Here is a 24,579-nt window from a genome sequence, read left to right as displayed (position 1 = left end):
ACAATTGGACCTAAGATGTTGAGGGTGGGTGGTGAACTGATTGGAATTTGTTAAGAATCTCATTGCTCAAATTCCTAAATTATTTGTCTTATTTTTAAAAATTTAAATTGAGTGGGCCTGTGAAAGTAGGTCAAGCCCTGTTTGAAACATTCTATCGTGATCATTTTATTTGTAAAATTTATATTTATTATAATATTATTTATAATTTTTACATCATACACCACTTAAATTACTTTTTCATGTTAGACATGTGACGTATATATATAACTTTTAATATAGAATGCGAGTTCAAACTCGCAATACCTCAGTTTTCATATTAGAAATGTCAATGTATTGATATCATATTTACAAATTATTATATATATAGTCAAAATAATTACACATGAATGGAAGGTAAGTGGGCAATAAGCTGCGCCGTTAAACCTTTTTGGATGGCAAAATCAATCCTCCTAAAAACCACATTCATTGACCTATGAGACACAATATTACTATGCATCACCTTTTGGACTCTCCCAATGAGATCCACAGCCTCTGGTGCTAGGAAGCCAAAAGTGTCAAAAACAAATGGGATAAAAACATGTTGATTGTCGGAGCACGCTTTCTTGTGTTTTGCCACTTTATTGGAAGCGACTTTCAGGGCTGTCTATCCAACAGTAAATTCTCTAGTCCCTAGTCTCACAAGCGGAGAAACTCCAGTCAAGTCCACACACGCATGTTTACCTCCTACCCATCCATGCACCAAAACATCTGTCGGCCGAAGTACCCTCTTGTGGATCAGTCAAAAAGTTTACAGGTACCTCTTTCTTAACCGATATTCAAATTTTAAAATAATGTTAGCTTGTGAATGTCATGAAATCAACCATTTTTTTTTACCATATTAACTTAACTGTTATTTTATTATATTTAAATAAATAGCATGAATTGTCAACAACAAAAAAAAAAAGTAGTATGTTGGAGTGCATGAATGAGACATCATAAACAGCAAGGAATGAGGAGAACATGGGTGTTGACAGTGGCATATCCGATGTCATATTTTATATGCACTAACGGTGTAAAATAGTTTTACACAATCGTTCAATAAATAATTATTATTTTGCTATGTAATATCAAGAAAGTTGGGTAAAGTGGGGTGATGTAGCAGAAAACATGGTTGGTATTGGTCGACGGTGTAAAATTATTTTACACCGTCGACGGTGCATATCAATTAAATCCTATTATTATACTCATTTTTATATTTCTTCTTTTATTTATTTTTTTTGACAGTATATTTCTTCTTTTATGATTCTCCGCGTTGGACTTTATTTTGTTTGGTACCTCCCTTCAAAAATTCCAAATTCCTTTTGGCACCGTCACGCCACCGCATACTCCAAACATTTTTCCATTACAACGCCGGCGCATCACTCCTAATCTGCATTGTGCCCTTTTCTTAAATATTACATAGTATATGCTTATGTATAAAAAGTATTACATAGGTATGCACTTTATTATATTAGGCAAATATTTTTTATATCACACATATTTTGTTGTAATATCATTATTTTATTATGTGTTAATAAAATATAAGAAAATCGATCGTGCTCTAAACCTTACCAAAACATTGTGGTCTTTTTACATATAATAGGTAACCATTTTAACTCACTTGGATTGGTCTAGTAGTGTTGATTTAGATCTTTTGAGTATGGTTCTCTTAAGGTCTCAAGTTTGATTTCTTTTGGTGCCAATTTTGGTGAGCTAGTCCATACAGAGTAAAAAAAAATTTGTCTTTTAAATGGACTTCTGCAAGTAGGCGGTGCGATTGGTCCCCTCGAATTAATCGGTCTTAGGGCCAAATATCGAGTTTTAAAAAAAAAGGTAACTATTTTTTGAGTTTCATTGACTAAAGAAAACTGATGACCTAATAAGTGAGTAATGGTAGGATATCAATGGGCAGAGAATGTGTGGAAGATGTTTTCCCACTTCCCGCCCTCAAATGTGTTCTCCAATTCCCGTCTTTGATCTCCGTCATGGGAGAATGTTCTTCTCCATTCTCACAAATCCCCACGGCCAAGAAGATCCACGACCATCGAAAATTAACAAAATTTATATATTTTTTTATCAAAAGCATGACATTAGTAACTTGTTATTTCTTCACTTTTTTTTTAAAAGAAAAAAACCATCCATTTTGTATATTTCATTTTTAAAAAATAAAAACACATTTTGCAACAATAACAAAGAAAATAATTTGAAAAAAATAGTGTGTACACTGTGTATTTAATCTAGTTCGAAGAATTTTAAAGCAGACAAAGTTAATTCTTCGTTAATCAGTTTGATCTCTAAAAAAAGATCTGAATAGGACCAAACTGATTAACGGATATATCTTTAAGGGACCTATTCAGACCTTTTTTTTTAGAATCTATTCAGACATTTTTTTTAAGGGACCAATATGAAACTAAAAATATTTTTAAGGAACCATTTTATTAATTAAACTTTTTTTAATAAAGAAAAATAAGAAAGAGGTGGTAGGGGTGGAACATGACAAAAGTTTTTTGTGCGACGTGTGGGGTAGAAACGTATCTATGAGCGTCGGTAGTACGATATAAGAATGAGATGGCCAAAGAGTTGATTCAATTCAACGTGTGCATATGCCACGCGTCACACTAGATTTGGTTTTGGTTGGATGAATGAAAGAATGTGAGCGAGAGAGAGAAACATACGTGAGACCCGCCACAATGAGAAGTACAATGACAATGTAGATGCAATCTTTCTCAACTCAACATGACGAGTGAGTGAGAGCTCAACCACAACTATATTCAGGAACGTTCCATTACACATATGTCAAAATGACAACTACACAACTCCAACTCATAAGTTAGGACCAGGATTATTTGGTATTGACTTCTCATGTATCGACACAATCAACTATTTTGGATATTAGTTATGGTTTTATGACATCAGTGATTTCAGTCTCTTTTCGATTGAAGTTGAGTGTCAATCATCACTGAATCAACTAACGATCGGTACAATCGATTTATTAGTAGTTACAATAAGTCGGAATCCAAATTCTTCATTGTTGACTTTTAAACAAGGGGGCTAATAGATGATAACATACTTTAGAAAAGTCATATTGACATCTAAAAAATAAGTCTTTACAAATCGCAAGTCAGACTTATATCTTGACTTGACTCAATCTATTTCCACCTTTAGAGTCAAGACAAACCTTAAGATTCGGAGTTAAATAACTCGCGATCTTGTATGATATAAATTAATTCCTTACCAAGTGGATCAATTTAGACGTCGACAATTGTTACTAATGCACTCATGTTTGCATGAATATCTCTAAATTTTTTTTTATAAAAAATAAAAAATACTTATATAGTCAAACTACAAGTGAAATGTATTTAGGCATACACATAAATACTTATCATTATTTAATTATTTAAGTATGTATATCCAAACAAGTATTCCTCATAATTAACTCATTATTTTAGTTTTTCTTCTTTTGTCTTTTTTATTTCTGTATGTGTATTCGAATAAAAATTGTTTAGATTGTGTCCAAACAAGCATTCCTCATAATTAAAATCTACGTGCATGATTGCTATATATGAGCATGTAGTATAAAAAGTATAGGTATAAAAACCTTCTACTCCAATTTTTTGTCTGCTGGTGTGGTGTGCTGATTAATTATACGGTTCTTCTAATGAAACTCATGTAAAAATAAAAGGTTATCCACTCAAATCAACATAATCAAAGATTTTTAGTTAAAAACTCACCATACGTATTTAATATCAATTGACTAAATTGATCTTTTTGCTATAAAAGTGATGTTGATATTGTGTAAAAGAAAGGATATAGCGTAAGCAATTTTCTGGAGATTAATTAAAGAAAAAGACATCCATAACGGATCCTAATTGAGTTTTATTAATTTCTTAATGCATTCAAACAGTTTAAACCGTGAGGAAAATGCCATAAATTTCCTAATTAGTTGATTGCGTAAATGGCACACACTGATAGAGGCCACTTAACTATATATATCAAATTATATCCAAAACCTAAGAAAGAGTAACCAAAATATTGAGCTTAAGTGATTAATGAGTTCTCTCTACGACGAATCATTCGAGAGAACATGAGTTTGATTTCTAATAAAATAATTTTTTGTCAGACTTTATTTACCTTGTGGCCGAACTCTAGATTACCGGAATTTCAGGGTTAATAAAAAAATAAAATAAAAAACAAATTTTGGTTAGTTTTTTATCTTCTTTGTTCTTTTCTTTTAAGGTTTAATTAACTTGTGAAACTTTTAGGATTGCATGCACATCATTAATTAATAACAAAGTTTGGGTCTTGGTACAATTGGTAAATATTCAGTAATTATCTCATTATTAGTTCAATTTTTTAGAGCAATTTTGCATGCACAAGCTTGGAAGAAAACTACGAAAAATAACTCTCATTGATATATTGTGCAAGAAGTTTCCCTATATACACAAACTCTAGTGCCTCGTAGGCCTAACTAACTACAACTAGATGAAACTCAAATTATATTATATTACAAATGAAATGTAAATGCAAAGACTTAATTAGCTAACTAAAACTAGCTAGTCTAGAAAGCTTGTAATGCAAGTAATAGAATTACCTCTCTTCTTCACTGAATTCTATTAATTTTCAACGTAGATATGAGGACTTTGTTAATGTTTAATAGAAATTTAAAAATACATTTGTCATTTTCTGAATTTTTATACTTTTATTGACCCTAGTGAGTTTCTATAGCTCAATTCGGCTCAATTTTTATATATCTATAAAAGAAATGAGTTTTCCATCTACAAGCATTTAGTAATTGGGAATTTGAGGTCGATGCATATGAAAAGAAAAGGAAAATCCAACGAGATTTATCTGTTAATTGAATGTTAACTACGTTGTGAGATTAGATTTTGTAGTTAGTAGTTACACAGAGAGATATCCACTTCTTTTAAATAAAAAAAACTAGTCAAAGCAAAATGAAAGAAATGGACTTCTAATAAAATAAAATATAAAAAAAATTCAACAATTTTTTTTAAAATCATCTTGTATTTTAATTGTAAATATATAACATTATAATAATTATTAACATCAAAATAGTGATTATCAGATTGGTGAAAGGGGCTTAGAGGGACATAATTGAGTCGACGCGAGTGGGAATGTAAGCGGATCAGGAATTAACCAAACCAAATCAAACTGAATGGTTCGGTACTGGGGGATAAGAATTTCAGTTTTTGTTGAGTCTCTTTTGACCACCAGTTTGTTCAATCCTAAGAAACACACTACAGTTAAAGTTGTTATGTACAATCTTTTTTTTTAGCATGTCAAACGAACCCTAAAAGTAACTATACAAAATTTTTACCAAAAATCTCAAGACATTAGGTATAAGACATTTAATGTGGCACTCTTAATGTGAATTTTTTACTTTATTTTTTTGGTCTTACTAACGAGTGCCTCCGGATCACTCTTTAAGCATTTTATTTAAAGAAACTTTTTATTCAAAAAGTTAAATGCTACAATTTCTAATGCGTTGACTTTACGCATTTCCATAAAAAAAATTATAAAAAACTTACTATTTAAGATCTTAAAGAGTGTTCGAAGCACTCCTTACCATTTACCTTCTTTTTTGTTATTTTTATTTTTCACAATTTTCTAGCCACATATCTCGACATGTACAGACCCGGTAAAATACGAAACAAGAAAAAAAAAAAAAAAGGCGTACATTGAATACATGACATTACTATTTACTATTTTACTGCACTATTTTGTCAACAAAAAAAAAAACATTATTGCACTATTAGTAAAAAAAAAAAAAAGTTACTACACTAATTGATCCGTTCCGTTCCCATAATAAGAATAAAATTACTCTGTTGACTGTTATGTCAACCCCATTAAATGTTGATATTTTTTTTTTGACGCAAAAATGTTGAATTCCTCGAATCAACTAATTTCTTCATTTTTGATCAGTTTCACTATGACTGTCTATGAATGGAATATCGAAAAATGCATAATTTAATTTCTATTTTTTTTAATAATATACAAAGTCATTTTTTTATATGTACTCTTTGATTCTTTAAAAAAAAAAAAAACTCCAATAATTCAAAATTCATTAACCACTTAATATTTTGATTAATATAATTACTTTAGAAACACACAACATTTTACTTTAAAAAGTTGCTGTCTTTAACTTTTTACAATATAATTAATTATGTATAAAAACAATTTAATTAATTCGTAATATATACAGACTACCCATGATTTATTTTGACAGACCCATTGCTCAACAAAAAAAAAATTATATATACCCACTTTTTTTTAGTGCGCGTGCAAATAACGTACGCCTTAAGCTGTATTTGGAAATATTTGCTAACATAACTCTACTAAAAGTTAAAATATAAATAATAAATTGGAAAATGAAATGCATACATTTTTACGTTATTATAACGTTTTTGTTGGAAGATTTTGGTTGATCTATATTTTAGAATGTAGATTCTTGTTTGTTTGGTTTTTATTGTAATTAGGATGTAGATTCATTAGAATTATTGAATCTATTGAAAGAATAAATTGATTGATGATCTTAAGTTTCAAGTATTAGTTTGTCCTTTTTATTAATTTATAGAGACTAACAAAAATCTTAAAATCCCAAAGATAAAAAGATTAATGCATAACTCGAATAAGTAATTACAATATTATTTAACAATATTTTTAAATTTTACTCAAAAACAAAATTTAAAGGCAAAGTAAACTTCATGATAAAAATTGTAATATTTATAGTTGCGTGCAGAAAATATTTCATTAACAAAAGGAATATAGACTCCAAATAAAATAAATCAAAATTTCACCTTATGATATAAGTTTCTTCCTTGAAGAATTTCATAACAAAAAATGGAGGCAATTATTAATAACAATTATTTGTGCACTACAAACACAAAATTATAAAATCTAGATTGGAGATGTGATATATTTTTAATGACATGATATATGATTTGCTAATGAGAAAAGATCACAACAATAAAATTTGTAAGAAAATTCTCTTAAAAACTATTTTTTTTGACGCAAGTGTCATTTCATTCAAAATAATATAAGCAATACAATGATGAATAACATCAAAAATAATTTGAGAAACATGGGATAATGTTGAACATGCAAGATGAGCGCTACCGTTTGCTTGTCGTCTAACAAATATGACTACATATAGTCAGAGTAATTTTTATGTAAGATTCGCCACCTATAAATAAGTGAATTATACTCTGAACAATTAGGTTTACTATTACGAACATCATCCGTCATAAACCGTCTCAATTTTATTTCCCACAATTGTGTGTTCCTCTTCCGCCATAAACTCCATATGTTGTCATTTGCAATTGTGGTCAGTTGAGCTTCATTAAGACACTTGCAAGATGTTAGTAAAAAACAAATCTTTGAAACCATTAATCTGTATCATTTTATTCTCAATTTGCAACCACAAATTTAGTTTTCTCCAACACAAGATGTCGTCCTTACAACACAAAAAAAGATGCCAATTATATTTGGTGTAAGTCTAACAAACTACACAATTCATGACAGTCAATTATTTTAATTGTCTATTAGGTTAAGCATAATATAGATCAATCAAATATTATATCAAATCTTCAAACATATTAGATCACCATATTATATAGATCAAATATTTGTTAGAAGACTATAAATGTCAATTTAAAAAAAAAAAAAATTGTTGAAAACTCAGTATCAGGTCCTAGACCCGACTAATTCGATGGAACCAATCTCACTGTCTACTTGTGCTGGTCCATTTAAAGCCAACGTTTTTTTTACTCTATATGGAGTAGCCCACCAAAATTGGCATAAAAAAAATCGAATTCAAGATCTTGATATGAGCATACTTCAATGACCCAAGCTAACACCATTAGATCAACCCAAATGGATTGCAAAACAAAATTAAATTAAAGGATCAATTTTACAAATTGATGAAAATAAAATAATTATTAAAAAGTACAATTAAATTTAAATATAATACTAAAATTATACATTGACTTATGAAAAAAAATCATAATATCATTGCATACTGCATACTAATTAATTTCTTAAGATAAAAATAATTCCTAATATTAACTTCTAAAATAATAAAATAAAATGAAGGACAATAGAGTAATTTCAAGTAGAAAACAAATTCCCAATGATATAAAAAGCGACAAAAAAGAGAATCATAGATCACACAATATATTGCCACATTCACATTTCCACTCTCCTCATACAATCTCTCCTTATATTTCTCTCTCTCATTCTCTCTCCTCTCTAACCTTCAACCAAACACAAACAAAACCAAAAACAAAAAACACAGAAACAAAAACAAAGCTCCCAGAAAACGCAACCTTAAAAACATCAAAAACAACAACAACAACAACAACAACAACAACAACATTAAAATTCTCAAAATCTTATTATTATTCATAATTGAATCATTGAATCATATTGTTGTTTAATTATCAATCCGTCGTCGTTTTGACACCGCCACGATGTCGTCCGGCGGCCCAACAACAACCTCATCAAACACAAGCCCAAGGGTCGCCACCACCGCAACGGGTCCCACAACAACACGTAGACGTGTAGCCGACAATAACAACAACAACAACAACACAAATGACACAGAAAAACAACAACAAAATCAAAACATTCCACAAAGTTTCTCAGATTTCTCCGAACTAGAACAAGACGACACCGTTTCATCATTAAACCCAATTCACCACCACGCCCACGCGCACGTTCATCATCACTTACATCCACTCACGCGCTACCTTCTCTTACGCGCTCGCATTTTATTATACGTTCCTGAATCATTCATACTAAGATTGGAACATTTGTTTTTATGGTTATCCGGTTCGGTTCAGTGTATCCGGTCTGGTAAAAATGTGGGCCGTAAGATCTTTGCGATATTAATCTTAATGGTTGTTATGTCGGTTTTTTTTAAGGTTTCGTTTATTGGTGCTGGTGTTGAAATGAATGGTAAAAGTATTGAAAATGGTCAATTGATTTTACAACGGTTTAAAGAAGATTGGGCTTCTGCTCAAAGAGTTGTTACTGAAAATAATGATCAGGTTGAAACTTCCATGCCTAAAAGAGTCCTCGAGAGGTTGGCTGTAAGTGATTATTTTTCATTAAGTGCTTTTTTCAGAATCTCGTTTTTTTTTTTTGTTTTTATTGCCATTTTAGCTTTTTACCGTTATTAAAAGTTTTGGCAATGGAAAGAGAGAAGGTGTTTTTTTTGGTAATGGAAAGAAGAAAAAAAAAGGATAAAGCTTAAAAATTGCTTTTGTGAATAATGTAGTTTCATAATTGTGTTTGAGGAATTTGATTTTTTACTCTCTTTTTTGTTTGGTCAAGGTATGCATGTATTTAGCTGGATTTTGAATTATATTTAATTTTAATTTTAATTTTAATTTTAATTTGATTAAAGTTGGGTTTATATTGAGGTTATTAAATGGCTGGATTTAAAAGTTTATTTGTTTTTTGGAATGTGGATTTAATATTTTTTAGTAAATTGCTTATTTGTTTTTTTTTTTTTTGACTAATTTATTGTGGGATAAATAGCTCATGTTTTGGAACGTGTAATTATTGATTAAGAGGTGTATGATAAATAACATTTTTTTACTCTTAGTTTTTTTAGAGGAAAGCAATCAACTATGGTTGAATTGAGTACACAAGTATGAAAGTTGATTTTATTTTTGACCAAGTATGAAAATTAAATTCTTAGCCATCCAATGTGCATAGGAATATAAGGTGGATGGCATCTAAGGTGCGGAAGTACAATTTATATGTTTTAAGGTAGACCAATTTTTGTTTCAAAAATAAAAAGGTAGACCAATTTTAAAATATTTTATTTTAGTTACAAAAATTTAAAATTCTAACAATGACTAATATTTATCGAAAAATGATAGCAACACACAAACGGACATCCGCCTGCATGTTTCATTCGGTGAGATTATTTTTCCTTTTTCGGCCACCTCGTGATGTTTGCATAGATGGAGAGAGACGCATGACTCACATGAATGATATATTGGAACACAAATTGTTAAAAAATGTGTTCCAATAACGCAACTCATCCATCCTAGTGAGAGTGACATGACTCAATTAATTAACATCAACTTAACACAAAAAAAAAAAAAATTAATGTAACAACGTGGAAGAACATGAACTATAGTGATATTTGTTGTCGACATAAGTGGAGTTTTCAACTCTTTTAATATTAAAACTTTGATGATTCCTTACATGTATGTATATGTAGTAGTGATGGCAACTACTATTTTTTCTTTTGCCTTTTTTTTAAAAAATATAAAATAAAATAGTTTTGAATATTTTTGTGTTCTTGTGATTTTCTATTGCCTTTTTGTGATTTTCTCACGCGTTTTGTATTTTTTTTTCCTCATGCTTCATGTTTAGTACCATTGGATAAGTATTGAATTATTATATAATATTAATAACTTTACCTTAATATATTTTATCAAAAAAAAAAAAAAAACTTTACCTTAATATATTTTGAGGAAATTAATTTCATTTATTTGAGTTTAGGTATTAATTAATTTTGTAATTATTTGATTTTGAATAGACTCCAGAAATATGGATGAAGCCAAAAAGTGACAACTATTACCAATGCGTGTCAAGAAATAGGAACCAAATGAGTAAGTACAAGTACAATTGCGTTTGATTTGTCTCGTGTTAAGCTTGTGATCAATTTTTGTCTCATTTGTTATTCCGCGTTTATTTGTTTTTTTTTTTTTTAGGACCAAGGTCAAAAACTAACGGCTATCTTCTTGTTCATGCAAATGGTGGATTGAACCAAATGAGAACAGGGGTAAGTAAGTTCATTTAGGATTCATAACCGTTATATAATTCTGATTTTGACTGTTCCAAAAAAAAATTATTTTATATAAATAAATGGTTTAGCGGCAAAACTCATACTATACACAGAAAGTGGAAAATGACACGTTTCAATATATTATATATCAAATGTTTCTACGATCTTTTATTATTTGAGTCATAAAAAAGATTAGTGAAGTGATAAAATTGGCATTTCAACCCCTCATAATTTGTTATACATGTATACGTATAGTATCAACTGTTGATTTCTTCGTCGATGATTAATATTACTCTCTAAAATGAATTATTATTCATATTTTTCAAGAATATACTTTTATAGGTTAAAATGGAAGTAACTAAAGTATCCAAAAAAATTAAATTTAATGAAGAAAAAGTTAAAAAGCTTACTTTTTGGAGTAAGTGGATCCCCAATATGTTTTCTCAATGATATTTTCAATAATTTTGATGATACTAAAAATGTTCAATGACATGCAGATATGTGATATGGTTGCAGTGGCAAAAATAATGAATGCCACACTTGTCCTTCCTTCTCTTGACCATGATTCCTTTTGGACTGATCCAAGGTAAAAATTTCACCTATTCAATAAACTTGTGATTATATCAACATCAATTTATTTCCTCATGATACCATTTTTTTCAAATTATAATGTCCCTAATATATTTCAGTGACTTTAAAGATATTTTTGATTGGAGACGCTTCATGAAAGTTTTGAAAGACGACATTGATATAATCGAGTACTTGCCTGTTCGTTATGCAAATATCAAGCCTCTTGTAAAGGCCCCTGTTTCATGGTCTAAGGTATGGATAATCAAAATAGTTCTAAACCATGTCTGTCTGTTTGCTCGTTTACCTTTCGTTCATCTGTAATTATCTTGAATATGGTTTGGCCTATGTTTTTACAATATTGTTTTTTGCTATTAGTTGTTTGAAGTTTCTCTTTTTAATGCAACGATGTCTTAGACTCTTAGTTATATGCTTCATTTTGCAGGCTAGTTACTATAGAAGTGAGATTCTTCCATTGTTGAAGAGACATAAGGTTGTACAATTTACTCACACAGATTCAAGACTTGCCAACAATGGACTTGCTTCATCGATTCAGAAGCTTAGATGTCGTGCAAATTACCAAGCTCTTAAGTATACAGTTGAGATTGAGGAGCTTGGAAAGACCTTGGTTGATAGGCTAAGAAACAATGATGAGCCTTTTATTGCCCTTCATTTAAGGTATTACCTCATTGACTTAAGGATCTGTTTGGTTTTAGAAAATGTCTTTTGGCTTTTGTTTGCTTTTTGTACTTCTAAGGAAATTTGCTTACTTTAGTTTTTTCCTTTTTTTCATCCTATATGTACAATGTAGATATGAGAAAGACATGTTGGCTTTTACCGGCTGTAGCCATAATCTTACTAAAGCGGAAGCTGAGGAACTAAGGGTTATGAGGTATGAAGTGAAGCATTGGAAAGAAAAGGAGATTGACAGTGTCGACCGACGGTTGCAAGGAGGATGCCCTATGTCACCTAGAGAAGCAGCCATTTTCCTCAAGGCCATGGGGTACCCTTCAACTACAACAATCTACATTGTTGCAGGACCTATTTATGGTGGCAATAGTATGGCAGCCTTTCGCGCTGAGTATCCTAATGTCTTCACTCATTCCACTCTCGCAACTGAGGAGGAGCTAGAGCCCTTCAAGCCGTATCAAAATCGTCTCGCTGCTCTGGATTACATTGTTGCGCTAGAAAGTGATGTGTTTGTTTATACCTATGATGGAAACATGGCCAAGGCGGTGCAGGGCCATAGGAGGTTTGAAGGATTTCGGAAAACTATCAATCCAGATAGGTAGGTTTGCAAAACATAAATGATTATCTGAATCGGACTTGGATTCTCTCCGTCTTATAGAGGATCCAATAACACCCAAATTTTGCTTTCGTTTTTCGATGTTTGGCAAGTCTTGTTTTTCATTCTACATATTACCGACATATATATAATATGTTTCATTTCATTTGCAGATCAAATTTTGTCAGGCTGATTGATAATCTAGATGAGGGTTCAATATCTTGGGAAGCATTTTCCTCGGAAGTTAAAAACTTGCATTCCAATCGGCTAGGCGCACCTTATCTTAGACAAGTAGGAGAGTCGCCAAGAATCGAAGAGAATTTTTTCGCCAACCCTTTTCCTGGTTGTGTATGCAACAAGTCACAAGAACAAATTACAAGCCAAAAACTAGACCAAAGATTTGGTATTGGAGCACAAAAATGATAATATCTTAATTTTGGTCATATGATGACAAGGCTAAAATATTGGAGCTTCATTAGGTTATTATGGCACTACCTTAAAGTTAAAGGCAACTCATATGAGTTATGGTTGGAATGTGCTTTCCTTTGTCTAAGCCTATTTTATGAGGCTGTTGAAGAATCAAAAGGAGCTTTAAAGGGTTCTTATTTTATGCAAAATACTAGTTTTAGTTTAGGTATACAAAAAGGGTAAAGAATAGAAAGTTTGTGTATAATCAAAAGGAAAATTACAGGTTAGAAAATTTATATTGGGGGGATTGGGTTACAATGTTATACCGTTGGATTTATTGATTATTTTTTGAAGGACCACTGCCAAATGGAGCACAATTGGATACATTTTTGAATTGATTACTTCATACATAGGAATCTAGTTTGGTACTTTACATTGGATATCTTGTTTATATTTAGATTTATGATGTGTACTTTATGTCTTGAATTTTGATGATTTAGTTAATATATTATTCATTCATTATTTTTAATTTAGTTTTTTTTTGTTAACCAATTGATGCGAAATATTCACTACTTTGTCGATGATTAATATATGTTGTTGAATATGACCGATCATTTTTAATAGAGTCTCTATTATGTATCTACAAGACTTGAACTCAATACTTTAATGGTTCTAAATCATATTCCGTTTAGACCGGTGTAACATTGATGAGCAAAAAAATTCACCTAGCTTAGTTTACTAAAGATAAACTTCTTATTTAGATTGAGAAGTGAGAATCTTATTGAAACATTTTCAAGACGTATTTGCTATTTTGGTTTAAGAGATTAAAACAATTGGTTTAATCAATACTACTTTTTATAAACCAAACAATTTTTATAACATAAATTGAAAGTAACCTTATTTGCTCCACATGGATAAGTTTGTCCGTTAATATGTTATTATCAATATTGAAATTTAACATTAATAAACGTTTGGGCATGATCAAGTGGGTCATTAAGTTTTTTAAAACAGAAAGTGAACTATTAACCTTAGTTACATCATAATCAAATTGAAAAAGCCATTTTAAGTCAAAGATACTCATGTTAATATGTCACCTCTCATTCTCGGCTCCATCTCCGGTGCGCATGACAAATGAGCCTCGCACGGTACACAACGGAAAAAACCGGATCTATAGGGTATATTCTGCTGACACATGCAGTTAAAATTTTAATTAATAAATTTGATAGTTTAACTATCTGAGGGGCAAGATTGGAATTTTATTTCAATTAAAATAGTAGTTTGTATTATTAATTTTATTAGGCAAAAAATACACCCACCATCATCAAACCAACCTTCACCTTCAACACGTTTTCCATCATCATCACAACCACTATTTATAATAAAGTTTGCTCAAAACCTAGAAATAAAAAATCCATACTTTCAATCCCATTTTTTCATCTTCATCCTCCATCACTTTCTCAAAACCCAGAAATTAAAATCAAGCTTGATGCAAACCCAGAAAAATCAAACGAAGATGAACAGAGATTTAAACCAAAACGAGTAATAGACGAATATCAAACGAAGACGAACGTAGATCTAAATGCCTCTTTTCTTGTTATTGTTGTTTCTGGATTTTTTTTATTTTGGGTTTTTTTTTTGTGAAAAATTTTATTATGGGTTTTGTTGTTACCGGGTTTTCGCAATTCACAATTTTTATGCTTGAGAGTTTGAAGAAAGTTACGGTGGTGCGGTGATGGTGGCTTCATCCTAATTCGATTTCTTTTCTTTCTTTTTTTCCAGATCTTCATAAGTATTCTTTTGATGCATTGATTCAGATTTCAATGGTAATTGGAAAATATTTCTAAAATATTCTCTTTCCAAATCTATATAATTCATAGATTGGTGCATTTAATCAATTAAAATAGCACACCGATAAATAAAAATCAATGGAAAACTACAATCCACAATTTATTTTAATTTTTTGCTTTATTTATTTTTTATTTTATTTGTCTGGGTTTGTATGGAGATAATGATGATGAATTTATGGATTTACAGAAAGATGATGATCAAAAATAATGAAAGGAAGAAGATAAAGAAAAATATGATCTAAATTTAACGCAATAAGAGGAGCATGCAGTCAAAATTCTATGATCGTTTGATTGAGATCGGACGGTCTAGATTTTTCCTCCGAATTATATATATAAATAAAGATAAAAATTGTATTAAGATTTGAACCATCTGATTTTAATCAGACGGTACAAAAGATCTTATGTCACACTGGCTGCAGTAAACTTGAATGCACCTAATCTGATTTTGACTGATGATTTCGAATTTTGTCAATCCCACCGTTCAATATCATCTAATCGGACCGAAAAACAAATGAAAAAAATTATTTTGATGTTCGGACTCCAAATGGATAAACAGATTGTAATAACAGTCACATCGAAAATCTAATTTTGATGAAAGGGTCATGAACTTTGACCGAAACTACCGATTTTGATCGTAGATTTCAAATTTAATATATCCGATCGTTCAATATCACTTAATTGGACTAACAAACGATTGTGAATAAGAAATTTTACGATTGGACTCCAGATGCATATGCAGATCATAATAACAGTCTCAACGGAATCATTGTTCGATTAAAACTACCGACATTGACTGATGAATTCAAATTTCATCGATCCAACCGTTCAATATCACCTAATTGGACCGACAAACGAATGAAAAAAAAAATTCTGATGATCAGACTCCGAATGGATAGACAAATTGTAATAAAAGTCACATCAGAATCATTGTTTCTAAGAAAGTGTCGTGAAGTTGGACAAAAACTACCGACATTGAATGAAGAATTAAAATTTCATCGATCCGACCGTTCAATATCACATAATTGGACTGACAAACGATTGTAAATCAGAAATTTTACGATCGGACACCGGATGCATATGCAGATCGTAATAACAGTCTCATTGGAATCATTGTTCGATTAAAACTACCGACATTGACTGAAGATTCAAATTTCATCGATCCAACCGTTCAATATCACCTAATTGGACTGATAAACGAATGAAAAAAAGAATTATGATGATCAGACTCCGAACGGATAGACAAATTGTAATAACAGTCACATTAGAAACCTAGTTTTAATGAATTTTGGTGTGACTGTTATTACAATGTCCATGTCCATCCGAAGTTCGATCGTAAAAATTCTTATTCCTAATCGTTTGTCGGTCCAATTAGGTGATATTGAACGATCGGATCGATGAAATTCGAATTCTTCAATCAATGTCAATAGTTTTAGTCGAACTTCACGACACTTTCATATAAACAATGATTCCTATGAGAATGTTATTGCACTCTGCACGTGCATCCGGAGTCGAATGATCGAGATAATTTTTTTCATTCGTTTGTTTGTCCAATTAGGTGATATTGAACGGTCGGATTGATTAAATTTGCAAGCTACGATCAAAATCGATAGTTTCTGTCAAAGTTCATGGCCCTTTCATGAAAACTAGATTTTCGATATGACTGTTATTACAATCTGTCTATCCATTCGGAGTCCGATCATCAAGATTATTTTTTTCATTTGTTTGTCTGTCCAACTAGGGGATATTGAATGGTCGGATTGATAAAATTCAAAATCTACGATAAAAATTGGTAGTTTCAGTCAAAGTTCATGACTCTTTCATCAAAATTAGGTTTCCGATGTGACTATTATTACAATATGTCTATTCATTCGGATTCCAATCATCGAAATTCTTTTTTGTAATTTATTATTTTTAACATTTTTTTTATTATGATTGAAATAAAATAAATGAAGTAAATAAAATAAAAAGGGTTGCAAAGGGATGCGAATAACAACGGACAGGGGTGTAAATAAAAAAACAACTAAGGCCCAGTACCCGAGCCCATTCATGTGCAAAATAGAAGAAAAAAAAGCCTGGAACGATCAGGGCTGGTTGATTGATCGGACGTCCTTGATTGGATCCTGGAAAACGCATCTGGGGCGTTGAACGCATCCAACGATTGACAGTTCGAGGGTGCACAGTAGACTCGCGTCACACAGGATCAAAAGCCTAGAAATACCGACAACCTCCCAATTCTCTCATTTTTGTCATTATTTTCTCTCTCCTCTCTTCACTCTCTCCACTCTCTCTCTCTCTCTCTCACTGAATTCTCTCATTCATTCTTTCTCTTGCATTTTCATCTTGTTCAAGAACATGATGAATGTTCATCGTGTTCATCATGTACACTGGCGGCGGACCACCGATCAGAAAACCAAAAACCACAAAAAAAATCCCTAAATTAAAACCAAAATCCAAAATCTTGTCCTAAACATTTATTTATCATTTTCAAACACAAATTAAACCCAAAAAATAACAAATCAAAACAAACAAAAAATCAAACCCAAAAACTTTAAATCTCTCGGTTACCTTTCTTTTTTGTACAAACCCATAAATATAAAATAGAAATAAAACCGAAAGAATACAAAATGAGTAACATAAAATAAAAAATAAGACCAAGTGAAATTCCACACTTGTTTAATTTAATTTAATGTAAAAAAAAATAAAATGTAACCACCGCTCTCAGTTTATCTCAGTTCCTTTGTTTTCATCAAATTTCATTGAGTTTGAGATCTTCAGATCTGTTATGAATTAGGAATAGGAAGGAAGAACCGGTAAAGACTGATCTGACTGTATTTTTTTATGCAATCTGATTGTGTACTTGAAACTAAAAATTAATAATACAATTATTTTAATTACATAAAATTCCAATGTTACCCCTCAGATAGTGGAATAATTAAATTTATTAAATAAAATTTCAAATACACGTGGAAGAGAATATACCATTAATATCCGGTTTTTCTTGCCTGCGTACGGTGCGAGGCTCATTTGTCATGCGCACCGGAGACAAAGCCCTCATTCTCTTGTTAATTTTGTTTATATGTGGTCCATGTCAGTTGTGACATCCGAATGTGTTTACTTGTTGCAAGGGTTATTGGCCAAAAATTGTTTGCATTTATGCTTACTATTGTTATTGGCCAAAATTTTTTTTTTTTATTTTGTTGGTTGGTTTAGTGACTATACATACTCAAATAAATGGGAGAGGGTCCTCTCCAGTACATTATTTTGTCCAGTGTAATCTCAGTCCATATTGTATTATCACTGCGATTTTAATTTTTTTTATTTGAAAAATGAATGGTTGGATTTAGGACTGGACCTCCTGCAGTGAAAACTGCACAGGAGAGAATCCATTCCTCAAATAAATACACACGAAAAAAAATTGGTGATCTAAGTTCAAATTCATTCAAAAAAAATTCATAAAATGTCCTTACATCAAAGTAAGGGTTCTACGGTGATTGTTACCAATAGTAAGTAAATATTAAAAAGAATATTGAAAAGAACAGTACAAGACAGAACAGCACAACACATGACAGAACAGCACAGAACAAATTTTTGGGATATTGAACATTTTTTTGTCTTATATGATATTTGGTTAATAAAATGGTATTTTGATATTTTAGACAACTTGTACTGCGGACAAAAAATTGTGTTGTGATTTAGTGAGGGACAAAAATTTCTGTTTTTGTCCTGTCCATTGCCTCCCAGTTTGTCCAGTTCCTAAAACAGTTTTACAATCAAACATAATACAACTAGAGTTATCCTGTCCAGTCCCCTATTTATGATGTGTGAAAATTATTATGATGTGTTCCAGTCCCCTATTTGTTAGTAGATCAAACGGATACTCTGAACATATAAGTAGAAAGATCACAAATTTGGAAATTCCAATTCATTTACAACTTTTCACCACTCTTTAAAATTGTTGCATCCCCACCGTTCTGTTTTTTTTTTTTTTACGGAATCCCTACCATTCTTTAAACTTATTTATTAGGCTATTTAAAACATACATATCTATATTCTCGTGAACAAAACTCAATTGATAAAAATATTACTGGTAATATATAAGAATCGTTGTCCGAACTCGCATCTATGAAATACCAACAGAGGTTTGAGTCTTCCATAATAAACTAATCTCCCACATGACAATCTAAGTTGGAATTAAGCAAAACAAAATAAATAAATATTACAAAGAAATAATAGTTGCCATCATTAGCCACTATATAAGTCTCTATATACCGAATTTTTAGCTCTTTTCTAATACTAATTAAATAGTGTCGGTCAAGCCACACTTACATTTAGGCCTTGAAACTTAAGTCATACCAAAACTAATTAATTGATATATGGCCTAAGTCCAACTAAGCAAGAATTAATGTTAGCTGAGTTATCACATACACATATACTAAACTTAATTTTTTTGGGGCTAAAGACATAGACTCTATTGAGAGAATTGAAATAGAGAGTCAATCAATAAGGAAGGTAAAGTAGCAAAGAAAAATGACACGTTAATCGTTGGACTTTTTGGTTTTTGGTGGGAAGTGCACTTCCACTTATCTTGTTTCATAATTAAATCTTCTTCTATCATTGATAGTATAATTAATTTCTAGTTTAAGTGTTGGCTTTAATCCTTTTTTTTTATATATAATAATAGGAAAGAAAAATAGCATGCTTCAAGAAAGGATGTTTGCAAATAAAATAACATTTCTCTATGTCTGAGTAATTTTTAGGTGTTCAATTGAATTGGGTGTGTAATGTATAAAACCAATTTCAATAAGCAGTTTAGGATTGAATCGAAAAATATAAACAGATTGGTAGCGAGACCTTCTTTTATAACGAGATTTTACTATTCCGCTATTTAAGTAGCGAATGTTATGAAATTGAGATTTTTTTTTAAAAATGTCATCCACTACTTAAGTAGCGGATGTTATAAAGGTATGGTGTTTTGGGGGTATCCGCAACTTAACTAGCGGACATGAGTATTTTAATAAATTCATAATGCGTGCGATAAAATAGGTAGGATCACAATAGAAAATTTCATTGGTAACACCCATAGCTTCTTTATCCTTTTTGCCTGTTGGTCAAGCAAGACTTCATTTTGGCCTTGAAACTTCGGTGTTATGCCAAAATTAATTAAGTTGACATGGTCCAAGTCCATGCAAGACTTGTTAGATCAATTATCACAAACACAAACTATTCATCTTTTTTTACCAAAGCAAGAATTGTTAGATGAATTATCACATACACAAATACTATATACTTTTCTTTTTTGACTAAAAACACATAGACTCTACTTGTGAGAAGTGAAATATAGTCAGTCTATAAGGAAGGAGCAAAGAAAAGTAATACCGTTAAAGCAAGACTTTGTGAAAGGAAAATTACACGTTAATTGTTGGACTTTAAGTTATAGGGTGGAGAAGTGCAATTCCACTTGCCTTGTTTCCTAAAGCTTCTTCTATCTTTGATAGTTTAATTTGTAGTTTAAGTGTTGACTTTAGGTTATCAACTACTATTATTTATGTAATCCCAATTTTTTTATAAAAGGAAAGAAAAATAAGAAAGTGTGTTGAAAAGAAAATAACAATTTTTATATGTTAAGTAATTTTTAGGTGTTGAATTTGGGTGTGCATATAAGAGCCCTTTTGAGATTGAACATGGGCCGGGCCAATAAGAGCCCTTTTTAGGGAGCTACTTTTGCCACCCTACTGGTTACTCGCGCAAGGGAGCTACTTTTGTCACCCTACTGGTTACTCGCGCGCCCTATGTTTACACATCCGCTACTTAAGTAGCGAATGTTATAAAATCAGAAAATTTGGGGGAAAATGTCGTCCGCTACAGTGTTTGAGTAACCAGTAGGGCGGCAAAAGTAACACCCCTTTTTTAAAGCATGTTTTCACAAATGGGCCGAACAAATAAGAGCCCATTTGTGCAGCCTATTTTAATTTTTTGACAAAATTATCCCTCACCGGAGGTATAGTTCCGAACTGCAATTGTTCGGATTTATATTTCCGCAAGTTCTCTTAAACGATTGAACAAAAAATGGGTCAATTTGCCCGTTGATTCAATCACATATGATTCTTAGTCCCTTAAAACTGAAATAAGATATAAACCCAAATATGAAAGAGTTATTCAAGAGCACTTAGATAAGATAACACATATCTCTTCTAGCTTGACCAAAGTCCTGGGTTTAATCTCTGGCTTGGGTATACCACATTAAAACTCTTAGGAAGAATTTACCATCCATCTAAGTCCTACAAGACTCGAGGGATTAGTCTCTGCAGTTGTGCGCAAAGGTTACCTAGTTTATACCAAAAACAAAAGCACCGAAAGAGCTTGTTTATTCAATGTGTCAATATCATATATGGTGTTTGTGCTTCATCATAACATGCTGCATATGTTTATTCTATGTTACAGATCAAATAAGCACTGCCAAAAATATCAATTGTTCAAATATTCCAAAACAATTCAAACTTGGAATCTAGTATGTATTGAATGCAGGAGAGCAATAAAACAAAAGCAGAAGATAAACAATAAGTGACATGAACTAGAAGCACTAACTGCAAACCACTTACAAAAATAGTGTACATTAACATTTCAATTCTCAACTACTACAAAGTTTTGAATCCACACCCTCCACCTACTACTATTCAGAAGTAGTTTTTGGATGAAATGAGTTGGAGCTAAAGTAAACAATTTCTGCAAAATCTTGATTGTGTTCTTCTACCTTGCTCCTATTTGAGATGAAACAAACACTCCTAGAAAGGACGTATAAATAAATAATGAGACATTTACCTACCAACTAATGCCCATGACACTGCTAAGTTCTATTCTAATTGCACAAACAATTTTTATCACCACATAGAAGGTACCCAAACTTGTTCTTTCAGATTCTGAGCAGCATTTTCAGTAGGAAGACCTCTAATGCCACCAATGGTCCATTGCGATATAATTCCAGCTGCAACAACGAAACGTAGCTGTCTGTCCAAAACATCTTGGTTATCGAACATTTCCGGGCAAGTGGTTAGTTTTCTTATAATAGCAGCCACAATCGCATCGCCCGAGCCGGTTCTATCGCAAGTATATGGAGTTATGAGCACGTCTTCTGTTCCAACCACAACCCCGTCAAAAGAAGGGGTATAATAGTGAATTCTAAGTGTTCCATCAGTCACAAACAGGAATTTAAGTTTATCATGCCACAAAGGCGCGATTTCCTCGGCAGTGTAATGGTAATACTCTTGATGATTCTTGGTGTGTTCGAAATCTTCAGCGTAGTATTGTGGCCTATAATTTCTCTTCCTCACAAAATGTTCTTCGTCTAGAAGGAATTCTAGCTCGGTTCTTGACACTTCAATGACGTCTGCTTCTTGCCATGATTTTTTGATTATTTCTCGAGTCTCGTCACGTGATCTCCACAGTGGTAATGGCAAGTTTAAATCGAAAAACACAAGGCCGCCAAACTTTTTAAACCACTTAATTGCTTTGTAAAGAGTTGATTCCATAGAAGGAGACGTTAGAACTTCTGAATTGAAATGGAAAACCCTCGCCTGCAATAACAAACTATTACCATTTCAAAAGTTTATAGATTTCCAAACTCTACATGCGTGACTTGCAAAATTCTTTATATTTACACTTCATTAGTGATTCTAATTTTATTTTAAACTTACCTTCAAAGTAAAAACATCAATTTCATACAATATGACGTTTATCAAACATTCTCCCAAACAAAGGCAAAACTGTCTTCCTAATACATTAACAAGCGTTCACCATTTCTACCAATGTTATTATACCACCTAACTTAATAGAAAAAAGTTTCCCTCCCCAAATAACATGGAAACAAATTATGATTATACTTTTTTGGCATGTTTATCAAATCAAGATAAAAATTGTGAATCAAAAGACCAACCTCCCGAATCTTAAATGGAATCTTATTAAGAATCATAAGATATGTCACTGATAAAAATATGACATGCTTTATTTATGTAGAAACAAGTGACATGGCAACGCCAAATAATTCAATATTCAAGTCATAAATCAAATGACAAAAGAAAAGTAGCTGACTATAAAAAGTTGCGAAAAAAAGGAACTTCTTATACTAAGTTTAGGTAGTGATTCATTAGAATGAATCATGATTCATCATAGAAAATCAAGGTATCGAGATTCAAGTCCAAAATAGATACACTCTAAGGATCTAGATCGATTGTGTTTAGAATTATATTGAATCGAGATATGACTCGCATACGATAAAATATTGATCAAGCCCGACTCAACCCTATAAAATCAACTTGTAAAATGAGAAACTCTAACAAAACCCGTCACGACCAAGGTCCGTCTAAAGCATGACACGACTGGCCAATAGCGGACAACTTAGCTAATCCTTAATAAACTCCGATACCATCTTAAAATTTAGGCTAGACCTAACTTAACCCTACAAAACTAACTTTTACGGTGACGAATATCTCGCACTTATAAACACATTTTCATATCATATTATTCTAATCTAATAGCAATAACTATGTTTTTGAGTGAAAAAACAACAATTAACAAATAATGCAAGCTTATTAAAGTAAAAAAAAGAAACCTCTTTTAGAACAGCAAGATTCAATTCATCACTACGAAGAGCATCCTCAGCAGATTCTTTAACAGTCTCCATCTTCATCTTCCCATCTTCAAACTTCACCTTCATATAACTACACCCAGTTCTAAACCCCGAATCGAATTTCACTCCTCTAGTCTGCACTTTCTCCTTATTCAACCCCAAAACAATATCTTCCCCAAACTCATCATCTCCAACTTTCCCCAACAAAGCCGCCCGTCCACCGAGCCTAACATGGGCCACTGCCACGTTGGACGGTGGCCCACCAGGTGCTCGAGCGAACTCGGGCGGCTTCCATTGTAACATTTTCCATTCTGAGTAAATATCAGGGTCCATTGGAAACTCCTGCACACGCACAGTAGGGAGAAATTCCCTCTGTGCTGCTCCAAAACAACATACTAAAGGTGGTTCCTCGTATGGGAAATCGATTCCATCGTCGTAGTCTTCTAAATCTGATTCTGCGTTTTGAGGTTCTGTTGTGTCGTTTTGAGGTTGGTTTTTTTTGTTGCGTCGTTTTGAGGTTGTGGATTGTAATTCTGTTGTGGAAGAGGCATTTGGGGTTTTGATGTGTCGTTTTGAGGTTGTTGTGTTGAATTTGGAAAGGGTTTTTTGGGATTTTTGAAGTGAGTTTGGAAGAAGGAGAAGATGATGAAGAAGAATTGATGAAGAAGACATTTTTGGGCTTTTGATTAATGGAAGGGTTTATCCATTTTCTGTAAGAAAAGAAAAATCCTATCTGGTTTTTAAGATTTTGAAATTGTGCTTTATCCGAACCAAGTAAGAAAATGGACTTCTTTTTCTTTCTTTTTCTTTTTCTTTTTCTCAAAATGGATTAATATGTGAAACCATTTTTTTCCTTTGTTTCGGGGTCAATTCTGATATCAAATGATTTTAGTCACTCCTGATCGTAGTTACGAGAATCGAACTGTGATTCTTTCTATTAAGTTTAGCGTCAATCACTACTAAACCAATTAACGATTTTTCAATAATACTAATAACGTGGTCTTTTTTT

The 24,579-nt window shown here is 31.8% G+C and overlaps 2 protein-coding genes across 2 annotated transcripts; one reads left to right on the top strand and one right to left on the bottom strand.

Moving 5' to 3' along the window:
- The first annotated feature begins 8,196 nt into the window (after window positions 1-8,196).
- On the top strand, window positions 8,197-13,538 carry LOC123921726 (O-fucosyltransferase 19-like). The gene is made up of 8 exons (XM_045974380.1): window positions 8,197-9,125; window positions 10,592-10,664; window positions 10,767-10,837; window positions 11,338-11,426; window positions 11,530-11,662; window positions 11,853-12,085; window positions 12,219-12,695; window positions 12,866-13,538. The coding sequence occupies exons 1-8, from the start codon at window positions 8,505-8,507 to the stop codon at window positions 13,113-13,115; spliced, it is 1,947 nt and encodes a 648-aa protein (XP_045830336.1). The 5' UTR covers window positions 8,197-8,504; the 3' UTR covers window positions 13,116-13,538.
- Window positions 13,539-21,542: 8,004 nt separating this feature from the next.
- Window positions 21,543-24,356, bottom strand: LOC123923567 (fructokinase-like 1, chloroplastic). Its single transcript, XM_045976261.1, has 2 exons — window positions 23,553-24,356; window positions 21,543-22,518 (listed from the first exon to the last, which is right to left on the bottom strand). Exons 1-2 carry the CDS (start codon window positions 24,240-24,242, stop codon window positions 21,826-21,828), a joined length of 1,383 nt encoding a protein of 460 aa, XP_045832217.1. The 5' UTR covers window positions 24,243-24,356; the 3' UTR covers window positions 21,543-21,825.
- Window positions 24,357-24,579: the final 223 nt, after the last annotated feature.

This window comes from Trifolium pratense, linkage group LG4, assembly GCF_020283565.1.
Source record: "Trifolium pratense cultivar HEN17-A07 linkage group LG4, ARS_RC_1.1, whole genome shotgun sequence".
Taxonomy (NCBI): domain Eukaryota; kingdom Viridiplantae; phylum Streptophyta; class Magnoliopsida; order Fabales; family Fabaceae; genus Trifolium; species Trifolium pratense.
This window is presented reverse-complemented; position numbering and strand designations above follow the sequence as displayed.

Coding starts and splice junctions, on each gene's coding strand:
- LOC123921726 (XM_045974380.1), top strand. CDS start 8,505: ATGTCGTCCGGCGGCCCAACAACAACCTCATCAAACACAAGCCCAAGG. Junction 12,086..12,218: donor TTTATTGCCCTTCATTTAAG/GTATTACCTCAT, acceptor TGTACAATGTAG/ATATGAGAAAGACATGTTGG. Junction 12,696..12,865: donor AAAACTATCAATCCAGATAG/GTAGGTTTGCAA, acceptor TTTCATTTGCAG/ATCAAATTTTGTCAGGCTGA.
- LOC123923567 (XM_045976261.1), bottom strand. CDS start 24,242: ATGTCTTCTTCATCAATTCTTCTTCATCATCTTCTCCTTCTTCCAAAC. Junction 22,519..23,552: donor ATCTTGCTGTTCTAAAAGAG/GTTTCTTTTTTT, acceptor TTGTTATTGCAG/GCGAGGGTTTTCCATTTCAA.